The sequence below is a fragment of the Girardinichthys multiradiatus genome, chromosome 15 (genome assembly GCF_021462225.1).
Source record: "Girardinichthys multiradiatus isolate DD_20200921_A chromosome 15, DD_fGirMul_XY1, whole genome shotgun sequence".
NCBI lineage: Eukaryota > Metazoa > Chordata > Actinopteri > Cyprinodontiformes > Goodeidae > Girardinichthys > Girardinichthys multiradiatus.
In genome coordinates, this window is record NC_061808.1 from 5,435,812 (window position 1) to 5,462,685 (window position 26,874).

At 40.4% G+C, this 26,874-nt stretch overlaps 1 protein-coding gene across 1 annotated transcript; it reads left to right on the forward strand.

Moving 5' to 3' along the window:
• The first annotated feature begins 461 nt into the window (after positions 1 to 461).
• On the forward strand, positions 462 to 21,945 carry LOC124881755 (solute carrier family 22 member 2-like). Its single transcript, XM_047387515.1, has 12 exons — positions 462 to 855; positions 6,317 to 6,364; positions 6,805 to 6,908; positions 6,997 to 7,151; positions 7,437 to 7,605; positions 10,285 to 10,399; positions 10,986 to 11,086; positions 11,167 to 11,381; positions 11,453 to 11,561; positions 11,660 to 11,772; positions 21,467 to 21,566; positions 21,817 to 21,945. The coding sequence occupies exons 1-12, from the start codon at positions 502 to 504 to the stop codon at positions 21,878 to 21,880; spliced, it is 1,647 nt and encodes a 548-aa protein (XP_047243471.1). The 5' UTR covers positions 462 to 501; the 3' UTR covers positions 21,881 to 21,945.
• The last annotated feature ends 4,929 nt before the right edge of the window (positions 21,946 to 26,874 follow it).

Sequence of the window (26,874 nt, forward strand, 5' to 3'; positions counted from 1 at the left end):
TTGACTTTATTTTTGATATTTTAACTTTCTTCTGTGATGAAGAAGATAAAACATCCACCAATCTTTTTTTTCTCCAATTAACTCTAACAGTCCACCAAACGTGGATCAAAATGTGGCTCAGTGCTATGTCACCTTTTTCTCCACATAAAAGCAGTTTTTAAATCTGTAAATCATTGAATCCCAAATTTTCCTGGATAACAATGATTATCTGCATTCTGCGAATCGGTACTTGTGCAGGATTTAGTTATAAATTATGCATTTGAAAGTTTGCATAATTCCTCTGTCATTTACTGTCTTTACTCATTAAACAGAATGTAGGCTTTGCCTCTGGTGCAGATTTTCTCTTTACTTTCACCAGACTTTTGGACTTTAACTCCACCCATTGGCCTGATTTGTGAAGCAACATTTAAAAGCTGAAAACATCTGAGGACAGACCTTTACACTAACCCACAGTGGGCTGAACATCCAGCATATTTTGGTGACTGAAGCTTAAGGGTTTTGATGGCGACCTTTGATGACCTCTTGGAAGAGGTCGGCTCCTTCGGCCGCTGTCAGAAGCGGATTTTTGCCATGCTCTGCCTGTTGTCGGTGCCCTTCTCTGGCGTCTACGTTGGGATTGTCTTCCAGGGCTTCACCCCAGATCACTGGTGCCGGGATTCTGTGTTGGTGGAGAGGAGGCAGGACTGCGGATGGAGCCTGGAGGAAAGTCGCAGGCTGACTGCACCGCTGGTTAATACCTCAGGAGTTCTGCAGCGCAGCAGCTGTGATCAGTACGAGGTGGACTGGAACACCACAGAACTCAGCTGTGACCCAGAAAAACTGGACCTGAGCAGAGTGGCTGTTACAACATGCAAGGTTGCTTTCTTATAGTTATGTCAGTAACTGCTAAAAACTGAAAAACTAATCACCTGTTGGAGCATCTCAAACCTTTTTTTTAACAAGTGTCAACTCAGTATATAGAAAGTTTTCCAGTGCTAGTGGAATAAACAACAAGACATTGGACAGTTTGTGTAGAACCCCAGTCTTCATGCCAACTAAAATTACACATTATTTGAGTTTAGAATCAGTTTCCTTGCAGCTTTTCTGGCTGTCACTGAAGGCTTCATTCAGTGTTTCTCTCACCTGTACATTTTACAGATCTTTTTATAATGCTTTAATGATAATGAGTAACTAAAGTCCATTTTTAGGGATTGTTATTTTGAAAAAGCGTTTGAAGCCTCTGTTTCAAATAAACTGCTGAGTCAGGTATGCCATCATAGTGAAATATAATAAGGTTGTTTTTGTGAAACAGAGGGAGTGCTAAGAGAAATTGCCTTGTAGTCTTTAATAAGGGATATGTTTCGGGAGCATGTTGGAAATAAAGGGGAAGGAGCTGCATTCACAAATCCCCTGATATATTTCAATTAGTGTTGGGATACAACAAAAAAATTTAGACTTTGTCATAAATGAATCGCAATGAATCACATTTTTATCAAATAGCTATGTTTAAAACAACATGCAAAGTTTTTCAATAAAAACAATTGATTAATGACAGAATCAATAAATAGACATAACATCTGGATTATAATGATGTACAATTTCTACCTCATTTTAGTGAAAACTGGTATGTTGAAACTTTGATGCTGTGGTTCATCCAACCATACAGATCCAGATGTGATTACATTCATTTACCTTTCATTCGCTCCTAATTAATGCAACTATGTTGGTGAATAAAGGTACTTCTATAATTTACAGGCCAGAGGTTCAGTCATTTAGTTCTACATTCAGGATTGTTTCAAATCTCTCTCACAGTCACTGTATTTTTGTAGAAATTTGTTTAAGTCCTTCACAAGTTTAAATCCTTTACATTTAGTGGTTTTTTTTCTAACTCCTCACCCTTCAGTCTGAACCAAAAGGCAATAAAGTTAAAAGAGCAAAAGCTTTTTGACTGAAACCATGTTGCCATAGCAACATTAAAACATGTTTTTCTTCTCAAAAAGTAAAATAGCATTTAAAAAAAAAATATATTACTGTAAAACAAAAACAGGAAATTCACCAGTGTGTTACCCCACACATTGTATACAATCCGAAGCACTTAAGCAGGTTTACTTCAGAAGGGTACATTTTTATTCTTTAACAAGCATAAAAATAATGTGTGCAGCAGGACAGAAAACTGCTTACATAATGTATTTGGGTATGCTAAGTCCCATGTCTTCAGATAACAGAAATTTGTGAATAATTGAACCACTTCTTCAATGAAGTACCAAGGTACACTCAGGGCTTTGGTTAACATGGATGCCTTGCAGCATAACAGGCCTAGGTTCAAATCCCAGCCTGAGATCTTTCTGCATGGGGTTTAGATGTTCTCTCCAAGCATCTATGTACTCACTGGGTACTTTGGCTTCCTCCCACAGTCTTAAAACATGACCTGTTAGGGTATTTGGTTACTATAAGCTGCCATTGTGTGTGTGTATGTCTCAGTGTTGCCCTGTGATGTACTGGCTACACCTGTCCAGGTTGTACCAGGTATCTCCCCGGGTGACCGCTGCAGATAGGCACCAGCCCCCTGACGGAGAGAGAGGAGTGCCGGTAGTTGGCATAACTCTCAACAGTGGATACCCGCCTTGATTTGATTAATTTTCTCTTAGGGCTGATGTGAGCTAACAGTATTTTCATGATGATTAAGTCAATGCTTGATTATAATCTGCTGAGTAACCTTGGCAGTAATCGTGAAAATCTAACAGATCACTGAAGGCTGGTGAACTGTTTTTTTCTTTTATGCAAAATGATAGAGAGCGATCTGACAATGGAGGTAAACAACCATTCAGCTGTTATTTTGACAAAGTCCTTGCCTTTCAGAGCTTTGTTTTGCTGTCTGAGCTTTGGCCACCTCAGAATAATGAAGAAATGAATAAAAAAAAGCTGAAAAGATAAAACTGTTCACATCTGATTTAAAAAGAAGTTTTCATATATGAACTCAGTGCTATTAAAACGTTATTGAAGCAAATTCTTCAGGCCCTAAAGTATTGAAAAACATCCAAAGCCACAATCCTGTAGCCTTGGGTAGATAATAAACATAAATGTACAGAAGACAATGTCACTCTGCTAAGAAATGATGAAAAGATTTTCTTTAAAAGGATTTGTTTTGGTCTCGCCAGTAGACTACTGGAGATGGGCACCAGCTTCCCCGTAACCCAGTATGGAAGAAGCAGGTATAGAAAATGGATGGACGGATGAATGGATGGATTTGTTTTGGATCCATTGAGAATGGCTAAGAATCTACTATTGGTGTGTTTGTTTTTCTTATTATCTCCTCTGTGACCTCGGAGTTACATAAAGATGTTCTTGTAGTGGTTTGAAGGCTTCTCTTCAAAGAATCATGAAAACCCTACAGAAAAGAAAGGATTTAGATTTTGTGTGTGGGGGTTGCAGATTCTCTCAACAACATGCTCCAGATGTTGCTTCTAAATGCAAGCTGCTGTTTCCCCTTCTACCCCTGTTCCTGTCCAGCAAAAAAGTAGGCAGCAGGGTTGCTTACATACAGAACTAGCAAGGGTGCAATGTGCAGCATCAATGTGCAGCATCCATGTGCAGCATCCATGTGCAGCATCAATGTGCAGCATCAATGTGCAGCATCCATGTGCAGCATCAATGTGCAGCATCCATGTGCAGCATCCATGTGCAGCATCAATGTGCAGCATCCGCCAGACTAAGATGTCATCCCACACAGCATAGAACATTGCAACAACAATGATATGGCACATGTCATGCAGCAGGCAGAAGGAAATGCTTAGAAACCGATTTGTTTTTGATTGCAAGTTTGGCAGCAGTGATGCCAGAACTTCTTGGTACGGGGTGCAAGTAATGCCAAAATGAATGGCTGTTGTGTTGGCTTATGGCCCCATGACTGTGAACTGAGTGAGGTGGATGCTTTGTGAGGGAGAGTGGGAAATACGTTATTTACTGAATTATTTAATGTGTATTGTTTTAATATTGTAAACAGATCAGACCATGTCTCCCATTAATGTCACTCAAGCAGTTAAATTAGAAACATGAAGTTGTTTGTTTTAGTAAATGGTTTATATGCGGGTGCGGGGCAGTTCACACCGTTGCTATTTCATACACTGCTCAAAAAAAATAAAGGGAACACTCAAATAATACATCCTAGATCTGAATGAATGAAATATTCTCATTGAATACTTTGTTCTGTACAAAGTTGAATGTGCTGACAACAAAATCACACAAAAATCATCAATGGAAATCAAATTTATTAACCAATGGAGGCCTGGATTTGGAGTCACACACAAAATGAAAGTGGAAAAACACACTAGAGGCTGATCCAACTTTGATGTAATGTCCTTAAAACAAGTCAAAATGAAGCTCAGTATTGTGTGTGACCTCCATGTGTCTGTATGAGCTCCCTACAACGCCTGGGCTCCTGATGAGACGGCGGATGGTCTCCTGAGGGATCTCCTCCAAGACCTGGACTAAAGCATCCGCCAACTCCAGGACAGTCTGTGGTGCAACGTGACGTTGGTGGATGGAGCGAGACATGATGTCCCAGATGTGGTCAATCGGATTCAGGTCTGGGGAACGGGCGGGCCAGTCTATAGCTTCAATGTCTTCATCTTGCAGGAACTGCTGACAAACTCCAGCCACATGAGGTCTAGCATTATCCTGCATTAGGAGGAACCCAGGGCCAACCGCACCAGCATATGGTCTCACAAGGGGTCTGAGGATCTCATCTCGGTACCTAATGGCAGTCAGGCTACCTCTGGCGAGCACATGGCAGGCCATGCGGCCCTCCAAATAAATGCCACCCCACACCATTACTGACCCACTGCCAAACCGGTCATGCTGAAGGATGTTGCAGGCAGCAGATCTCTCTCCACGGTGTCTCCACTCTGTCACGTCTGTCACATGTGCTCAGTGTGAACCTGCTTCCATCTGTGAAGAGCACAGGGCACCAGTGGCGAATTTGTCAATCCTGGTGTTCTCTGGTAGATGCCAAACGTCCTGGACGATGTTGGGATGTGAGCACAACCCCCATTTGTGGACGTCAGGCCCTCATACCATCCTCATGCAGTCAGTTTCTAACCGTTTGTGCAGACACATGCACATTTGTGGCCTGCTGGAGGTCATTTTGCAGGGCTCTGGCAGTGCTCCTCCTGTTCCTCCTTGCAAAAATGTGGAGGTAGCGGTCCTGCTGCTGGGTTGTTGCCCTCCTACGGCCTCCTCCACGTCTCCTGGTGTACTGGCCTGTCTCCTGGTAGCGCCTCCAGACTCTGGACACTACGCTGACAGACACAGCAAACCTTGCCACAGCTCGCATTGATGTGCCATCCTGGATGAGCTGCACTACCTGAGCCACTTGTGTGGGTTGTAGAGTCCGTCTCATGCTACCACGAGTGTGAAATCACCACCAACATTCAAAAGTGACCAAAACATCAGCCAGAAAGCATAGGTACTGAGAAGGGGTCTGTGGTCCCCACCTGCAGAACCACTCCTTTATTGAGTGTGTCTTGCTAATCGCCAAATATTTCCCCCTGTTGTCTATTCTATTTGAACAACAGCTGTGAAATTGATTGTCAATCAGTGTTGCTTCCTAAGTGAACAGTTTGATTTCACAGAAGTTTGATTTACTTGGAGTTATATTGTGTTGTTTGAGTGTTCCCTTTATTTTTTTGAGCAGTGTACTTCCACAGTGTTGGTCTTTATGCAATCACCTTGTATAAGTTCAAAAAGGAGCTGTCTACCATGGGACAGTTTGACTAGTCATCATTGTCATACCTGCTTTGACAAGTGATAATTTAGTCATTTTCCATAATCTACTCATTGTTTGCTTTAAGCAAATGTTGTTATATGCTTTCATTAAATAAAACTGGCCCGGACCGTATGAGAACAATGATCAGTTATTCTGGTTAATCCAAGAATAATGTACAACCACGTTATATGTGAGGTTAAAGCATTTTTTGGTTAAATACCTGGGTATGAATGTGTTTACAAGTTAAAACTGAAATGAGAGCAGATTGGGACTAAATGTGTTTACAAATGACCAAAATAGCCATCCTAATCATTGGTAAAGCTTAAAGTAGGGTTTAAGCATGTTATTTAACTAAGGTTGAAAGGTAAGCATCACAGATTGCATCATTTTTTCTTTTGGGATATCATGGATTATTTTCAAAGAAAAAAACACGTTCAAAGTAATTGGCACTCAAACAACCCCTAATATGGCAACTCTGATTATTATACTGTACAAACCTATATCACAGTTTAGGAGTCCTTCACCTGTTTTTATTAAATCTGTTTGTCTTTTCTTTTCTTTTCTGTCTTTCAGGATGGCTGGGAATATAATTATGAAGGCAGAAAGTCATTTGTCACTGAGGTGAGAAATAAATGTGTGCATTTGAGCAGGTTTATTGAAATTTAATAACATTTTGTAATATTTTTTCACATTACAAAGAGAGGCTGAATAGTACAACTGTGTGTAGTGCTGGTCCAAATGCTGGCTGGAGTTTGACTTTGCATGTCCCTCTTGTGCATGTATGGATTTTCTCTGGACAGTCCAGCTTCCTCCCACAGTCCAAAAACAAGCGTGTTCACTCCATTTGAGACTGCCCTTCTCTGTGAGAGTCCACCTGCATGTTTGTTTGTCTCATGTGTCTCTCCTTGTTGACCCTGTGATGGACTGGGAACATGTCCAAGGTGTACTGCATTCTTCTTCCAGTAACAGATGAACATGGCCACCTGCCACCTTTCGACCCTGAACTTCTTGTTCTTGACATTTTACTTAATCTTTGACATTTTCTTTTGAAATATTTTCAGTTCAACCTGGTATGTTCAGATGGATGGTTGGTGGATATGTACCAGTCGACTCTTAATGTGGGGTTCCTCGTTGGCAGCTTTGCTTTTGGTTACTTTGCTGACAGGTAGGGTCATGAACTATTTATAAATGAATCCAGAATATTTACTCAGTTAATCCTTGCTCGATAGTGTTTTTGTTCTTTGTCTGTGTAGATTTGGCAGAATGAAGAGTTTCCTCCTGTCCAACGTGATAAACGTAGTAGCAGGAATTGCTATGGCTGTGGTTCCAGACTTCATCTCCATCCTGGTGCTCAGGGCCATCTACGGATTCAGTATCAAAGGAGGATGGATGGCCATATATGTGCTGCGTAATGAGTTCATGCTTCCTAAAAGTTTTATTTAAATATTATATTATTTAATAGCTTGTGCTTACCTGAAAGGTGAATGTGTTGTGTGTATGTTGTTGACTAAACACTGGAAATTACACACTAAATCTTAACTGATGTTGCATAACTGTAGTCACTCATTACATTAGATGTAAGTAGGAAAAAATATAAAAACATTCCCAGACAAATTACGTAGAGCTCAATCTATCCTCGTTTTCCTTTTAAAACAGGATATGCTTTAATATTCTCTCTTTTCTGTTGTTTCAGTAACAGAAATAGTTGGAGTAAAGTACAGACGCACAGTTGGCATTTTGTATCAGATGTTCTTCAGTATTGGGCTCCTCATCCTCCCTCTCCTCGCCTACTTCATCACTGATTGGCGCTGGCTGCAGGTTGCCATCACAGCACCGTTTGCCCTTTATATTGCTTACTACTGGTAATAAAGTGCAGTTTGTTTAATCCTTATTAGTAATGACCTACAGCTCAGTGATTGTGTTCTCAAATGCTTGACGCCAAGTGAAAGGTTTAACTTGAAGATAAGCCATTCCAATAATAAGATGTAACATGCGACGCACCTATACTATCTTTAGCTAAAGCAGGCCAAGACATTTCTTTCGAACATGTCAAGTTTTTCATAGGTGTACAATGGATATAATGTGAATGTATAATGTCACATTTGTGCTGCCTTGGCAATATAAATGGCATACCAATGACCCTATATTATTATTTCTTTATTTAATGCTACAACAAACAGACTCTGTCTGTACAGATGAATATTCACTCTCATCAGCAAGCCAATTGCATGTTTTCTGGTTATGATGGAAACATATTTCACTATGTCTACAAAATAATTCAAAAAATAATTACCCGACAACTTGAAGGCACACTAGATCTTGGTATTAACAATTTATGTATTAACATTAATCCCAAGATTGTCAGCTGATCAGTAAGGATAAAAAAACAGATGGTGACACCAAAATAAAAGCAACTTACTCGTTATTATATACTGCAAGCTTTACACATTCATTCCAGTGCACAGGCAAAATAACAGGTGTATGTTATAAATGATTTGTATACTTCATATACAGGGGTTGGACAATGAAACTGAAACAGCTGTCATTTTAGTGTGGGAGGTTTCATGGCTAAATTGGACCAGCCTGGTAGCCAGTCTTCATTGATGGCACATTGCACCAGTAAGAGCAGAGTGTGAAGGTTCAATTAGCAGGGTAAGAGCACAGTTTTGCTCAAAATATTGAAATGCACACAACATTATGGGTGACATACCAGAGTTCAAAAGAGGACAAATTGTTGGTGCACGTCTTGCTGGCGCATCTGTGACCAAGACAGCAAGTCTTTGTGATGTATCAAGAGCCACGGTATCCAGGGTAATGTCAGCATACCACCAAGAAGGACGAACCACATCCAACAGGATTAACTGTGGACGCAAGAGGAAGCTGTCTGAAAGGGATGTTCGGGTGCTAACCTGGATTGTATCCAAAAAGCATAAAACCACGGCTGCCCAAATCACGGCAGAATTAAATGTGCACCTCAACTCTCCTGTTTCCACCAGAACTGTCCGTCGGGAGCTCCACAGGGTCAATATACACGGCCGGGCTGCTATAGCCAAACCTTTGTTCACTCATGCCAATGCCAAACATCGGTTTCAATGGTGCAAGGAGCACAAATCTTGGGCTGTGGACAATGTGAAACATGTATTGTTCTCTGATGAGTCCACCTTTACTGTTTTCCCCACATCCGGAAGAGTTACAGTGTGGGGAAGCCCCAAAGAAGCGTACCATCCAGACTGTTGCATGCCCAGAGTGAAGCATGGGGGTGGATCAGTGATGGTTTGGGCTGCCATATCATGGCATTCCCTTGGCCCAATACTTGTGCTAGACACTGCCACGGACTACCTAACCATTCTTGAGGACCATGTGCATCCAATGGTTCAAACATTGTATCCTAAAGGCGGTGCCATGTATCAGGATGACAATGCACCAATACACACAGCAAGACTGGTGAAAGATTGGTTTGATGAACATGAAAGTGAAGTTGAACATCTCCCATGGCCTGCACAGTCACCAGATCTAAATATTATTGAGCCACTTTGGGGTGTTTTGGAGGAGCGAGTCAGGAAACGTTTTCCTCCACCAGTATCACGTAGTGACCTGGCCACTATCCTGCAAGAAGAATGGCTTAAAATCCCTCTGACCACTGTGCAGGACTTGTATATGTCATTCCCAAGACGAATTGACGCTGTATTGGCCGCAAAAGGAGGCCCTACACCATACTAATAAATTATTGTGGTCTAAAACCAGGTGTTTCAGTTTCATTGTCCAACCCCTGTATGTGAAAAGACCTGATGTTTCACAAAATGCATCAAATGTCTATGCATGTGGACCCAAGCAAACAGCATTTTAGTTACACCAACAAATGTGGCAAGTTAAAAAAAACGACAGGCTCCTTGTTCTTCACCTTCACCCCTGTGATTCCTTAATTTTGCGACTATGCACCATTTCCAATCATATTTGTGATTGGAAATCACAACATTGATACCACATTCACCAATACAGTATCCTGATATTAGCCTCAATTATTGTGCCAATGATAAAACGAAGCTCAGTGTCATATAGTATAAACCATATATTTATTGCGTTGGCTTTTGTCTCATCAAATCTGCAGATCTGTCGGTTCTACGTTCACCTTGCTAAATCTCCTATCCCCAACATTGACCTCTGACCAATAAAATTACATCACTTTAAACATCACCTCCAGTTTTTAAACTAATTTCCCAGAGTTTTACCACCATGCTGATTGATTGGCTCTCTGTGTTGATATATAACTAGGCTGGCTAATAAGTTAAGTGAATGTGTCCACCTGGTAATAAATCTCTATGCCAACCAAATGATTTGTCTGATGATTGGAGTTACAAGAAAACCTTTTTGAACATTCCTGAATCTGTTTAGTTTATGCTTCACATTAATAAAGTAAAAACCTTCTATTAGGGGACTATTTCTGTCAGAATACAGGTAACTGTTTAAGACACTGATAATAAAGCAACAGCTGTTTTTTGCCTCAATTAATATTAAAATGTTTCTATGGCTTCACCCATCAGGTTCATCCCAGAGTCACCGAGGTGGCTCATCTCTCAGAACAATACCTCAAAAGCTCTGGAAATAACGAAGGCTATTGCCAAGGAGAATGGAAAGAAACTCTCCTTAAATTTTGAGGTAAATCCTGTCATTAGTCCACCTTTCCTCTTGAGTGGAAGGATTTAGCCAAAGGTTTCTGTGTAAAAAGGTTTCAAGTCCATTTCTATTTAGCTTTTGTGCTTTTAAGAAAAGAAAGATTAATACACTGCAGGCAAAATGTTCAAGAGGTTTCCCTAAATGTTTGGTCAGCAGGAAGTTACTGATGCATATTTTGGTTTGATCAGGGGACATAATTTGTCATAATATAACATATAATGTCATAATATTAGACTGAGCCTAACAGAAATAAGAACCACAGTCAATGGAGACTGAATGTAACAGACAATCTTCAAGGAATAATGTACAAATAAATTGAATCATATGTGAGAATTTGGAATTTTTATGATAATTTCTCTCCATAATTCATAATTCACTAACAAAAAATAAAACTGGTACACTATGGTATGATGTACAAAATGTCCACATGTGGGGACCAAATGTGGGTTTTGTTACTAAACATATTTACTTTACAGAAATAAATAATTAAAACTATATATTGCATAATTTACACCTCTACTGCATTATGGATCCAATCGTGATTTTAACTAATTTTGTTTTATCATAGATATTAACCGATGATGAAGCTGAATCCACCTCTGCCTCTTTGTTGGACTTGATCAGAACTCCTAATATGAGAAAACATACTTTCATCCTCATGTTTAACTGGTCAGACTTATCTGAAACGGCAGATCATTCCAGCCTATGCCTGTAGGAAAGATTTTACTTTTATTGTCTTTATTCCTTAGGTTCACCAGTGCTGTGGTTTATCAGGGTCTCATCATGCGGGTGGGGATAACAGGAGGAAACGTCTACATCGATTTTCTTATCTCCGGCCTGGTTGAGTTTCCTGCTGCTTTTCTCATCCTGCTCACGATTGAGCGCATTGGCCGTCGGCTCCCGTTTGCCTCCGCCAACATTTTAGCTGGAGTCTCCTGCATCGTCACTGCTTTTATCCCTGACAGTGAGTCTTATTAAAGGTTAAGAGTTACAAAAAGGCTAACAGCGGTAGGATAAATACTTTCTGCTCCTCAGGCATGTTCTGGTTAAAGACCACAGTGGCCTGTATTGGTCGGCTGGGGATCACCATGGCCTTTGAGATGGTGGTGTTTGTTAACACTGAGCTCTACCCGACTTGCGTCAGGTGATGAACAAGCATCTGTTGGGTTGATTCTTGTTGATGACTTCATTAAAGCTAATGTATAATATGGATATTCTCTCCAACCTTTTGATCGATTGTAGGAACCTAGGAGTGTCAGTTTGTTCGACTCTTTGTGATGTCGGAGGAATAGTTTCTCCCTTCTTGCTCTACAGACTGGCCAGCATCTGGCTCGAACTGCCACTCATCATCTTTGGTAGGTTTCTGATTTTATTGTTCCATTGTTTGTGTTGAAATGGAGTTTTGACGAAAATTCAAACTGAAAGACTCACCTCCACCCCTCGGCCGTCCTATGACTCCACCGTGCGTCTCTCCTCCATCCAATCAGCGTCAGATCCACATGTGTCTTCAATCAATCATCCTCAGAGGCTTCGCTTTTAAGGACCTCCAGTCATGGATTCCCTGTTCTTCAGCTGAGCTTCGATGATCAGCTGCGACATGTCCGACAAGTTTCTGGCGACTTGGCGGTTCCTCGCACTATTTCGTGACGAATCCCTGCCCTCCTTCTTCCTCCTCCGCTTGTAGGAGCGTTAGACTGGCCTCCTGCCTTGATGGCCCCTTTTTCCTTGTCTCCGCTCTGGGCAAGTGGAAGGCGCCTTAAGAACTTCTCCAATCCTCCTACTAAGCGTCGCCGAGGTCTCCCTGCCTTCACCCTGGCTCCCGCCGCCGCGTCGCCCACCCGGCCCTGCTTCTGCAGTGGTTCTCCTCCGATCTTGTCTCTCAAACCGATCTTCCCGCTCCCCAGGCCCGGAAGTCTTCTTTCTACTCTGGCCATCCCACAATCTTCCCTGTTTCATTCATCTCGTCCATCGATTCTCTCCAACACTCATTATCATCCATTACTCAGCTTCTCCGGGAGTTCGCTTCCAACTTTGCCACGTCAGCACTTCCTCGTCTCCGCTATCCCGCTCCTTGGCTCCTCCCACTCACAGTCACCATCGCAACGCTCATCCTGGCTCGTCTCTTAGGGTGAGATGTATCACTTCATTCTCTTTTCTCAACTGTTTCCTCATTCATATGCCCTTCAGGACGCTGTGTTTCCCACTCCTCTTTTACATTCAGGTAGATCATATACTCCCATACATTTTAACATCTCACTCAGGCTCCGCTCCAAATCCTGCAGGGGCAGCTCATTAATGTGGTTTCTCTCATTTTACTATCTCCCGAGGTTGATCACTGTTTCGCTTTACCTGATGGCTTAATGCTGTGTTTAAATTATCTACTCCCCACCTTTCTAAGAATCCCCTTTTGGCGAGCTTCCGGCCGCCTCTAAGCATTTCAGAGACGTCTTCTGCTCTGTTAACTGAGCATAGAATAAGCGCGATACCTATCCGTCAACCTACATTTCAAACATGGCTTCCAGATTTTTCTATCAATCTCACAAATCCTTCTCCACCAAAGTTGCATCATCCCTCGCTCAATCAGGAGTCTGTCTAGACTGGTTTATTCTCGCCACTGAAATTTTGTCATGACGCAAGCCACCTCTGATTCCTGTGGCTCATCAGAGCACTCTTGTTCTTCTCCTCCTTTCTTCCAGCACTCCTGCTGGCTTCCCTCTCCAGTCTCCTTACAAACTGGAACGGTATCTTCCTTTTACAGCGGCATCGTTCTCTCGGCTGACTCGTTTCAGTTCTTTACGGTCTGTACCATCTCGGTTAAAAAGAGGGTCTCTCAAACAGATGGTTCACAATCCTTTCGTTGTCAGAGCCTTCCATGTGAACATATCATTATATAAAAAAAAAAAAAAAAAATATATATATATATATATATATATATACACACATACATACATACCCGGGACCTTCTTGCTGCAAGGCAACAGTGCTACCAACTGCGCCACCGTGCAGCCTTTCTGCATGGAGTTTGCATGTTCTCCCCGTGCATGCGTGGGTTCTCACCGGGTACTCCGGCTTCCTCCCACAGTCCAAAGACATGCCAGTTAGGTTAATTGGTCACTCTAAATTGCCCTTAGGTGTGTGAATGAGTGTGTGCATGGTTGTTTGTGTGTTGCCCTGCGATGGACTGGCGACCTGTCCAGGGTGTACCCCGCCTCTCGCCCATAGACTGCTGGAGATAGGCACCAGCTCCCCCGCGACCCACTATATATATAGTGCCTATATATATATATATATATATATACATATATAGGCACTAATATATATATATATATATATATTAGTGCCTTGCGAAAGTATTCGGCCCCCTTGAACATTTCAACCTCTTGCCACATTTCAGGCTTCAAACATAAAGATATAAAATTCTAGTTTTTGTGAAGCATCAACAAGTGGGACACAATCACGAAGTGGAATGAAATTTATTGGAAGTGTCAAACTTTTTTAACAAATAAACTGAAAACTGGGGCGTGCAATATTATTCGGCCCCCTTGCGTTAATACTTTGTAGCCCCACCCTTTGCTTCAATTACAGCTGCAAGTCACTTGGGGTTTGTCTCTATCAGTTTTGCACATCGAGAGACTAAAATTCTTGCCCATTCTTCCTTGAAAAACAGCTGGAGCTCAGTGAGGTTGGATGGAGAGCGTTCGTGAACAGCAGTCTTCAGCTCTTTCCACAGATTCTCAATTGGATTCAGGTCTGGACTTTGACTTGGCCATTCCAACACCTGGATACGATTATTTGTGAACCATTCTATTGTAGATTTGGCTTTATGTTTTGGATCATTGTCTTGTTGGAAGATAAATCTCCGTCCCAGTCTCAGGTCTCTTGCAGACTCCAACAGGTTTTCTTCTAGAATGGTTCTGTATTTGGCCCCATCCATCTTCCCATCAATTTTGACCATCTTCCCTGTCCCTGCTGATGAAAAGCAGGCCCAAACCATGATGCTGCCACCACCATGTTTGACAGTGGGGATGGTGTGTTCAGGGTGATGAGTTGTGTTGCTTTTACATCAAACATATTGTTTTGCATCGTGGCCAAACAGTTCGATTTTGATTTCATCTGACCAGAGCACCTTCTTCCACATGTTTGGTGTGTCTCTCAAGTGGCTTGTGGCAAACTTTAAACGAGACTTTTTATGGATATCTTTGAGAAATGGCTTTCTTCTTGCCACTCTTCCATAAAGGCCAGATTTGTGCAGTGTATGACTGATTGTTGTCCTATGGACAGACTCTCCCACCTCAGCTGTAGATCTCTGCAGTTCATCCAGAGTGATCATGGGCCTCTTGGCTGCATCTCTGATCAGTCTTCTCCTTGTTCGAGATGAAAGTTTAGAGGGACGGCCAGGTCTTGGTTGATTTGCAGTGGTCTGATAATCCTTCCATTTCAAAATGATTGCTTGCACAGTGCTCCTTGGGATGTTTAAAGCTTGGGAAATCTTTTTGCATCAAAATCCAGCTTTAAACGTCTCCACAACAGTATCTCTGACCTGTCTGGTGTGTTTCTTGGTCTTCATGATGCTCTCTGTGCTTTGAACAGAACCCTGAGACTATCACAGAGCAGGTGCATTTATACGGAGACTTGATTACACACAGGTGGATTGTATTTATCATCATCAGTCCTTTGGGACAACATTGGATCATTCAGAGATCCTCACTGAACTTCTGGAGTGAGTTTGCTGCACTGAAAGTAGAGAGGCCGAATAATATTGCACGCCCCACTTTTCAGTTTTTTATTTGTTAAACAAGTTTGACACATCCAATAAATTTCAATATATATATATATATATATATATATATATATATATATATATATATATATATATATATATATATATATATATATATATATATATATATATATATATATATACACAGGTCCTTCTCAAAATTTTAGCATATTGTGATAAAGTTCATTATTTTCCATAATGTCATGATGAAAATTTAACATTCATATATTTTAGATTCATTGCACACTAACTGAAATATTTCAGGTCTTTTATTGTCTTAATACGGATGATTTTGGCATACAGCTCATGAAAACCCAAAATTCCTATCTCACAAAATTAGCATATCATTAAAAGGGTCTCTAAACGAGCTATCAACCTAATCATCTGAATCAACGAGTTAACTCTAAACACCTGCAAAAGATTCCTGAGGCCTTTAAAACTCCCAGCCTGGTTCATCACTCAAAACCCCAATCATGGGTAAGACTGCCGACCTGACTGCTGTCCAGAAGGCCACTATTGACACCCTCAAGCAAGAGGGTAAGACACAGAAAGAAATTTCTGAACGAATAGGCTGTTCCCAGAGTGCTGTATCAAGGCACCTCAGTGGGAAGTCTGTGGGAAGGAAAAAGTGTGGCAGAAAACGCTGCTCAACGAGAAGAGGTGACCGGACCCTGAGGAAGATTGTGGAGAAGGGCCGATTCCAGACCTTGGGGGACCTGCGGAAGCAGTGGACTGAGTCTGGAGTAGAAACATCCAGAGCCACCGTGCACAGGCGTGTGCAGGAAATGGGCTACAGGTGCCGCATTCCCCAGGTCAAGCCACTTTTGAACCAGAAACAGCGGCAGAAGCGCCTGACCTGGGCTACAGAGAAGCAGCACTGGACTGTTGCTCAGTGGTCCAAAGTACTTTTTTCGGATGAAAGCAAATTCTGCATGTCATTCGGAAATCAAGGTGCCAGAGTCTGGAGGAAGACTGGGGAGAAGGAAATACCAAAATGCCAGAAGTCCAGTGTCAAGTACCCACAGTCAGTGATGGTCTGGGGTGCCGTGTCAGCTGCTGGTGTTGGTCCACTGTGTTTTATCAAGGGCAGGGTCAATGCAGCTAGCTATCAGGAGATTTTGGAGCACTTCATGCTTCCATCTGCTGAAAAGCTTAATGGAGATGAAGATTTCATTTTTCAACACGACCTGGCACCTGCTCACAGTGCCAAAACCACTGGTAAATGGTTTACTGACCATGGTATCACTGTGCTCAATTGGCCTGCCAACTCTCCTGACCTGAACCCCATAGAGAATCTGTGGGATATTGTGAAGAGAACGTTGAGAGACTCAAGACCCAACACTCTGGATGAGCTAAAGGCCGCTATCGAAGCATCCTGGGCCTCCATAAGACCTCAGCAGTGCCACAGTCTGATTGCCTCCATGCCACGCCGCATTGAAGCAGTCATTTCTGCAAAAGGATTCCCGACCAAGTATTGAGTGCATAACTGTACATGATTATTTTAAGGTTGACGTTTTTTGTATTAAAAACACTTTTCTTTTATTGGTTGGATGAAATGTGCTAATTTTGTGAGATAGGAATTTTGGGTTTTCATGAGCTGTATGCCAAAATCATCCGTATTAAGACAATAAAAGACCTGAAATATTTCAGTTAGTGTGCAATGAATCTAAAATATATGAATGTTAAATTTTCATCATTATATTATGGAAAATAATGAACTTTATCACAATATGCTAATATTTTGAGAAGGACCTGTGTATATATATATATATATATATATATACAGAACGTAAATACCTTCAGTAACTCTAACAATATGCTGCTTTTAACCTCTTTGCCTTATTATTTACCATAAATTAATTATTTACCTTAAATAATTACAACCCCCTTTTATCCTTGACAGTCTTTCCCTTGAGTACTTTTACCACGTATATTCATTAAATTTGTAACTATTGCCTTTTATATTTTCTCTGTACAATAAAATAAATGCAACGCGAATTATTTTAATTGTCTGTGAGTTTACTTAGCTTATAACATTGAAACTAGTAAACCTTCGTATTAGCTCCCCCTACTGGGGGGATGTACTTTTAAAAGCAACCTGTTTGCTCCGTAGAATATCTAAATATTCATTTACGCATCGAACATTTATACCAACCTTGTTCCCTTATTAACCAGGCGCTAAGGGACCATTTACTGTTTTAACATACATCTTAACTATATGTTTTCCCATCTAATCGTGGAGCACACTTTCTCTCTGCATATCGGGTCAGCGCTGCGTTGTTCAGTTTGCGACAATCGATTTACAGCACCTTCCTGGACTAAGTGTTTTCAAATACAAATTAACTGCATTACTGCCGCAGCAAAATAACAAACTCTTACTAAACAATTTATGAACAGACAATATTAGTAAGGACATTTCACAGACGTAGCTCTTACCTCCGTCGAATCCTGGCTGGCCGTAATTTATAACTTCAGAATTTCTGCCCGCCATATTCCAGGCTAATTCAGTCGCCGATGATCTGTCTCGTTTAAAATTTTCAGGTCTTCCGCCGTCTCTATCCATCAGCCTACTTTTACCCTACTCCGATTATTCCTCTCTCTCCTTCCTCTTTTGCAATCTGCCAAACACTGCTGTATCTCAGGTATAGCTCCTTCCACTTTCAAACCTTATTCCTTTGCCTGGCAAAACTTTGTAAAATTTTGCCATGCTAATAAGACGTCATTGTACCTGGTTTACATTCAGTCCTAGCTTTCATTACTCATTGTTTTGAACAGCATCGTTCAAGCTCCCCTACAGCCGCAGCCTATTAGCAGGCATCAATTTTTATCAAAAGATCATCTGTCTGAGCTCACTCCGAGCCTTTTCACTCATTACGCATTAACTTCTCCTCAAAGGCATCTCAAAACATTGGATTCCGCAGCCTGACTCCCGGAGATCTATTACACTTCCCCCTCCGTAAATATCTTCGTATGACCCTTCGTTCTGGCCGTTTTTCACCTTATTTCAAATCTCTTCTGTCAGTGCCTCCCTCCTCGCCTTCTACGGCTTTCTTAGACTATGCAAATTTACTTCTCCCTCTAATTCATTCGTGCCATTTAGAGATTTAGCCTTTTTTAGACCTCAGGTTTTATCCAGACCATTTTAAATTTGACCTCAAACAAACTAAAACTAAAGGTCCATGTTTCATTTCCATTGCTTGCCTTGATAGCCCGTTTTGTCCTTTCCTGTTCACTTTTGCTCTCAAACGTCACAAATCAGCTCACCCAGCATGCCCCTTCCTCACTCCAGAAGGAGTTTCCACAATCGCCTCCTGGTCCCTCAAATTTCTAAGGCAAACTTTGTTCAGTGCAATCTTCTCCCTAGTCAGTTCTTAGGTCAACATTTAAAATCGGGGCAGCCACTTCAGCAGCTACCCAAGGAGTTTCCACAGCTTCCCTACAACAACTTGGCCGCTGGTCAACTTCAGCATTCTCTTCATATGTCCGTTCAAACTTCCATTCTGTGCTCTCTGCTCAACGATCTATCAGCTCTTAGGTAAGAGCTTCTACACTATCTGGTGGTGGTTGGCCTTTTCAGTTTAAACTTATCCTTGCTATGTGAGACTGTTTTATCAAACCTCAATATCTCCCCTCATTCTCTTCAAGGTCCTCATCCTTTAACATCTGTCAGCTGACGATATCTGTTATGTCTCCGACGTTTCTTCTCATCACTTCATTCTCTCTAGATCAAGCTCCCTCTACGCCTTGTCAGGCACTGTCCAGCCCTTTCACGCCTTGTCAGGCTCACTAATTTCTTTGCTATCTTTCAGGCTCAGATCATCCCTTCTCTACACCCGTCAGTCAGACCAACTTCATTCATACTAACTCCCATACTGTTTTCATTTCAGCCTCTGCCCCGACCTCGGCCATTTTTGGGGGTAAGACATCTCCAATTCTAATCCTAGATGTCCATTCAAGCTTATGTCATTATCGGCATCCATGTTTTCCACTGAGGTCCAAGCGGCAAAGATATGAACTAGTCTTCACTTCATGCTTCTTCTTATCAGGTACCATCACGTCATCCTCATTTATCTTCATTTTTCTTCTCATAGGTTCAATTCTCCTCTCTTACTCTCTCGCTGGCCTCTCCTTCACTCTTCTTGCCTTCTCTGCTTAACTCTTCATCATCCCCATTGCCTTCGTGGCAATGCATGCATTTCTTGATGCCTTCGCGGCACGAAATATCATCATCACCTCCATGGCAATTCATTCATTGTCGATGCCTCGGCGGCACAATATCATTGCCTCCGCAGCAATGCATTCATTTCTCAATGCCTCTGTGGCCTGTCATACCATCTTTATCAATCTATCTCTCTCATTGCCTCCGCAGCAATTCATGCGTCCCTCTTCATGCCTCTGCGGCATAATTTCATTCTCATTGCCTCTGCGGCAATGCCTTCCTCTCTCGATGCCTTCGCGGCTCGATATTTCATTTTCTCAGCCTCCGCTGCTGTCTTTTCCTCCTTCTTACTGCCTTCGCGTTGCAATCTCAGCTCTTATTCCCAGGGCCTTCACAGTTCAATCAACCATCTAGTATCTCAAGCATTCTAACCTCACTCTCTCCTCAACGGTCCAATCCATCCCTCTCTATGCCCTGTCAGGCTCGACTCGTCCTCTCTCCTATCTCATCCTTTCACTATGCCTATCCATCTCTTCCCTTTTCTACTTTCTCATCCATGTCCTCCCCTCACCTGTCTCTATGCATAACTTTAACCCTGCCTACCAAATCACTCATCTAGTTTGTTTAATTCCAGCCTCGGCCTCGGCCTCAGCCCTTTTTGGGGGGAAGACTCATCTAATTCTAAGCCTAAGATGTTAATTCAAGCTCATGTCATTCTTAGCATTCATGTCTTCCTCCGGGGTCTTAGCGCCGAAGATAATGACTTTTATCAATAAACTTCTATAATGGCCATCTTGTTTCTTATTGTGAGTCTTTTCAGGTTAAAATGGAGTTTTGACGAAAATTCAAACTGAAAGACTCACCTCCACCCCCCTGGCCGTCCTATAACTCCACTCTGCATCTCTCCTCCATCCAATCAGCGTCAGATCCACATGTGTCTTCAATCAATCATCCTCCGAGGCTTCGCTTTTAAGGACCTCCAGTCATGGATTCCCTGCTCTTCAGCTGAGCTGGGGTCTGAGCGCCAAATTTATTCTTCAAAGAAAATCGTAGATATCACATATATTGATGGGAAGAGATCAAAACTGGTTGGTTTTGTAATATAAATTTAGATTGGCTGAAGTCAAAACCTTGCTGTAATCGTCTCTCGACTGATCTATGACAAAAAGGTTTCTTGATTCTGCTTCAGTGATTCCAGGTGCAGAGATATGGGCACAGAAGCCCTCATCTTCATCCAGCCATGCTGGTTATAAACTGATGAGGTTACAGATTTCATCTTTTTTTGTCATGCTTGAATGTTTCAGATGGCCAAAAGAGTTTAGTGTAAGACAAAGACAACCTGAGTAAAACCAAAACTTAGTTTTAAATGACTTTATTTAGTCAGTGGAAAAAACCTATCCAAAACAACCCGGCCTTGTTTGGAAATATATCAGTCCCCTAAACCTGATGACTGCTATCAAGTGTTTGTAATGACAGAAAATTTGACTTTTTCTTCAATGTGGAGGAATTTATTTGTAGAATTATTTCTATTAAGCCACACTGAAGGGGTTTCAAGCATTATTAATATGTTTAAGATCAGGCCACATCATTTAAATCCTATTTATACCAGACTTCGACTAGGACACTCCAAAACCATCATTCAGAGGGGGACCCGCTGGCGTTCCTTTAATGATGTTCCTGTTAGATAGCCAAAGTGACTTAAGGTCATGAACTGATACCCACACAATTTTCTTCAGGATTTCCTGGTACACAGTAGTTCTCATGTTTCCGTCAATTTGCAAACTCGTCCAGGTCCTGAAAAAGCAAATTTAATCATGAACTTTGACACTTAATTGACGAAAGTGAGTTCTGCAGTGCTTAAGATGTTGTTCATGGTTCCTTTTGTGACCTCCTGGATGAGATGCCGATGTGTTCTTGGAATAATTTTGGTAGACCAGCCAATCCAGAAAACCTTAAAAATGACTTTGAACTGGGTACCGTGTGGCGTGGCGTGCCGCGGCGTGGTAGAGCGCGACATGTATAGAGAGGCTTCTGTTGTAAAAATCTGCAAACACACTGTATCATTGACCTACTTTGGCTTTGTTAACCTTTATGCTCTTATCTTATACAGGTGTTGTGGCCCTAATAGCTGGAGGTTTGGTTCTGCTCCTGCCTGAAACCAGAGGTGTTGCTCTCCCTGATACCATTGAGGATGTTGAGTTTCCTGATCGGTAAAATATTCACTAACTCTTCAGGCTATTTAGTGGGGGTTTTCTGCAGTAAGAATATAGCTTTTTATCCTGTAAATATTGCCTTGTAGCTTTACTGAAGTATACTTCCATTTGTGTGAATATTTTATTGTACTGTTATGATTATTATTACATTTTGGGTATTTTTGTTAACCCTTGTAGAATGCACTAGGACATATTAACTATTTAAATGATTTAAAAATGTATTCACGTAAAATATTTCTTTCCTCAGGAAAAAGGAGAATCAAGAAAATCAAGAAATGAAGCAAGTCTTGAAAAATAATGAAGCAGTTTAATTTTATTTTAATAATTTTTCCAAAACAAGAAAACATTTTTCTTTGTGTTTGTTTATGAAAAGTATTTTATTTCACATTAGAATTAACATGATGTTTAGCTTTTTGGCTGGTTTGCATGTTTTCTTGATCCAGTCTATAAACAGGGATAAGCCTGCCAGGACATCCCACATCTCTATTTTAGGATGACACATTTAAACTGAGATGGCAATGCCTGCTAATAACTGGTGGAATTCAGGATTGATCAATAAGAAACAGGATGAGCAAAAATGGCATCTGTGAAAAAGCTCCAAGCCAAATGCACTCTTGGCCAAAGAGAACAAGAAGTCCAGTCTCGCATTTGCCAAAACATGCATTGATGGACCCAAGGACTTTTGTGAAAATTATGTATGGGCTGACAAAAAGTGGAAGTGTGTGCTCCGTAAAAAACCTAACATTTCATAAAAAAACATTATACTGAGAGTTATACTAAAAGTGTGCAGCTAGTTATCATATGAATGGCTCTAAAAGAAAACAAAATGTAAGTTTTGAACTTGCATGACGTTAAAAAGTGCATTCATTCTTGGAAACTATCCACATATGCAGCAAAGGTCAATAGGTCGGGAGTCAAACCTATTGTAGCTGCATCGAAGACTGTAGCCTCTGTATATAGGTTACACGCTATGCCCCTGCACCACCACCACGCCCCATTGAAAAAACTCTGCCATGTCTGTGTGCACGGTGTACTGACTTGCTGTGGCTGCAGCTGGAAAGACTCTTCCTTCTGAACTTGCTAAAAGAGGCAGTGCATCTGAAATCCTCCAGACTCCCAACTCTGCAATTCCTAAGTTTTATAGTTTTGAATTTACTGTCCTAAAGAAAGCAAAATCCTCTGATGTTTGTAGTTTAAGAGAAACATGTTATATCATACTAAACTATGTGTAACGGTAAAATATATCCATCCATCCTTTCCCTATCCCTGTGTAGCTTTGTAGGGTTGCAGAGGGCTGTTGCCTGACTCCAGAGGTGCCCAGGTTGCAAGTCCAACAAAGGCACAGACAGGACAAACAACCCCAGAACACCCATACTCATACCTAAGAGTAATCTAGAGAGATCAATTAACCTAACAGTCATGTTTTGTTCTGTGGGAGGAAGCCGGAGTACCCGGAGAGAACCCACGCATGCAAGGGCGGAGCATACAAACTCCATACACAAAGACTCCAGGCCAAGATTCGAACCCGTGAACTTCTTGCTGCAAGGTAACAGTGCTAACAACTGCTCCAGCATGCAGCCCTGGTTAAATGTCTAATAATCCAAAAATTTCTTTGAAAATATATAAGAAATAAATCATACTAAACGATGTCTCATTGTATCACACCACATGTGTCAGGGTAAAATTTGACATACCACACAACGAACAAAAATACACTTCTAGATACTGCTCCTTGTCCTTATAGTGTCCTCCATTTATTGTTTTTACACGCTGTGGTTGATTGGATTGAAGTTGATATACGATGTGAATGGAGGAAACCAAAGTCAAATTCCTTGTTTGTGCACGTAAACTTGGCCAATAAAGTTGATTCTGATTAAATGTGTGATTGTAAAATATATCATGCTATAATTTGCGTCACTAATTTACCTCATAAAATATGTCAGTCAGTCAGTCATTTTCTACCGCTTATTCCATAGTGGGTCGCAGGGGAGCTGGTGCCTATCTCCAGCAGTCTATGGGCGAGAGGCGGGGTACACCCTGGACAGGTCGCCAGTCCATCGCAGGCCAACACACAAACAACCATGCACACACTCATTCATACACCTAAGGGAAATTTAGAGAGACCAATTAACCTAACAGGCATGTCTTTGGACTGTGGGAGGAAGCCGGAGTACCCGGTGAGAACCCACACATGCACGGGGAGAACATGCAAACTCCATGCAGAAAGAGCCCCCAGCCAGGAATCGAACCTAGGTCATAAAATAGGTGTTATGTTAAAATATATCATATTATTCTGGGTCATGATAAAACATACCAAACTACAGTACATGTCATGTTAAAAGTTGTTATAGTATATTATGTGTTTTGGTAAAATACATCAAACAATGATACATGTCCTGGTGTGATCATATTACTAAAAATTTGTATGAAAACAAACATGTCACACTATAATAATAAAGTAAAATACATTACCATGAACATTATTCATGTTAAAACTTTATTGTGAACTGTATAATAAACCATATGATAGTGTGTCATGGTAAAATAAATCTTACCATACTATGTGTTATGGTGGAATATATCATGCAATACTATGTGTTGAAAAAATACATAATACTCTTATTTGTGTAAGATACGTCATAGTACACTATGTTACTATGGTAAAATATGTCATACTATACCATGTGTGTGAAATACATTATAATAACCATGTGTGAAAAATGAGTCTCACTGTACATTTTCATGTTAAAACGTCACAGTAAACCTTATAATAAATGATATAATATTGTGTCATGATAAAATATGTGTGTGAAATACATTATACTCTATTTGTTTGAAATACGTCATAGTACACCATGTATCAAGACTAAACATATACCATACTATGCCACATGGCAAAACGTCATACTATAATATGTGTGTAAATTACATCATACAATATAATGTGTGTAAAATTATTTATCCAATAGTATGCTTTATCATTAAATACATTATAATATATTATCTCTAGTGGTAAAATGTAGTACCATACCATATGTGTAATATACACTATAGTACACAGTTTGTGAAAATAAGCCATACTGTACGATTTCATAAAAAAAAAAAAAAACATCAATGTATACTATAAAATACATCATACTATACTGGTTTATGATTTAAAAAAAGCATACTATACTATGTGCCATGATAAGGGAATTCATAGTACGCATGTGTTATGGTAAAATATTTCATAGTGTACTATATGTCATGAAAAATAGATCATACAATGTCTCATTATAAAACATCATACAATAATATGGATGTAAAAAACATCATACTTTACTATTTCTGCAAAATATGTTATATTAAAATATGTTTCAATCTTACTATACTATGTGTCATGATTAATAAATTAAGCATACCATGTTTCATGTGAAATGCGTCACGTGTCAGGGTAAAATCTATTAGGCTATACTATGTGTCATTGTTAACTTCATACTATACTATGTGTGAAATAAATCTTACTCTATTATTTTTATAAAATAGGTCAAACTAAACTAAACTAAACATGTGATAATATCTCTCATCGTAAAACCCCATGCTATACTGTGTCTAAAAAACAACATAAAATATTACGTGTAAAACATGTGATATGCAAAGCTTCAATATGTTGTTTTGGTATAATGAACCATACCCTAACATGTTTGTAAGATACATTTAGTAAACTATGTGTGAAAAATAAACCTCATAGTACTGTTACATCATACATCATACTATAATGGGTCTTGATAAATAAATCATACTAAGAAATGTTTCTTTATAACATACATAAAAGAGTACTCAAAAGAATGTGAAATCATAAATTTCAAAGTATGGAAAACAGTCTACAAGTGGAGGACATACAAAAAGACCGCCAGATCACCCAGATGACCCTTTAATCAAGTTCACCCTGAAAGCAGACTGCAGGATGGGAAAAGAAGTCCCAAAACCCTCTACATTCAGAAAGAGACTGCACAAGTTTAACCTGACCTCATTAGAGGTCAAGAAGGAAACCTTTGCTTTTTAAAGCCAACCTAAAGAGGATGTAAACATAGAAAAAAATTATAGAGCTGGACGTCTCATGCTTTGAGGATGCAACGGTATGCTCGGAAGCCATTGTTTGCGGCGTTTGTGTCATTGACCCAGTGGGGTTATATTATAAAATATGGACGCAAACAAGTTATTTGTTGTAACAATTCTTCTTGGCCACATTTGTAAGAAAAACCATGCATACATGGGTTGGGCCCATAAAAAGCTTGCTAAGTCGTCTCTGCCCATGCCAAATAGCTTACTCTGCTTTTGACTTTTGTTTGGTAATGTTCATTGGATTGGATTGTTAAAGTTTAAACGAATAAGACATGTTGGCATTTTAACAATTTGTTCATTTGACAAACACGGGCCAGTAGTGCAAGCGATAACCATACACAAACACAGTATGGCGTCTCCTCTTCATGCAGGTCACCAGCTAGACCACACACTGCTGTGGGATGGCACCCTTTTTCCTCAACCAGCATTTGTCACAAGACTGAATGAGATGAAACTAACAGGAGACTGTGGAGTGAGGGCAAATTTACAACATAAGAAATAAATGCCTTTTTTGAAATATACTTTAAACTTTTGATGCTAGCCACTGTTATTAACTGAGGCTCTGCTTTGTACAGATCTGCTTAAACCTTCCTCACTGTTTCAGGCCCACAGTCCTTTTTTGATCATCTTTATTGAACTTTTACATACCACTAAAGAACATCTCTTTGAGTTATACCATTTTGACATTTCAAAAGGTTGCAATCCTCTCTCAGAAATTAATGATCTACATACGGATGGTTTAACCTTACAGTGTTTTATTGGGGTATTTAAAGGATTAGATCATTTTATTGGACTTTATTTGACAAAGCTTCCAAAATAAAATAAAAAGTCATACTTTGCAACTCTCAGGTATTTATAGTAACTTGCTGTAGTTGCAATAGTATTCAGATAGTTTAGATTACGCAGCTTCATTTTTTGTTAAGAAAGTCATCTCCCATCTCAATGATGTGTTTCATTGTGTTCAGGATGAGAACATCTGTGTTATTCTTCAGTTTCCTCTCTTCAACGTAGTTCCTAACAGGGACGATGCTGCCCACTGAGATCCCCACATTGTTGCTGAATTGATTAAAAGTTAAAACAATTTTAAGTTAAAACAACGTTTGAAACAACTTTTGATTGCAATAATTTGCTCCTTTAAACATCATTTACATCTTATTTAAGTTTGAAACTGTCCTTATCAATTTTGGTAAAAATTACCACT

Coding starts and splice junctions, on each gene's coding strand:
- LOC124881755 (XM_047387515.1), top strand. CDS start 502: ATGGCGACCTTTGATGACCTCTTGGAAGAGGTCGGCTCCTTCGGCCGC. Junction 6,365..6,804: donor GAAAGTCATTTGTCACTGAG/GTGAGAAATAAA, acceptor AAATATTTTCAG/TTCAACCTGGTATGTTCAGA. Junction 11,562..11,659: donor CTCTACCCGACTTGCGTCAG/GTGATGAACAAG, acceptor GATCGATTGTAG/GAACCTAGGAGTGTCAGTTT.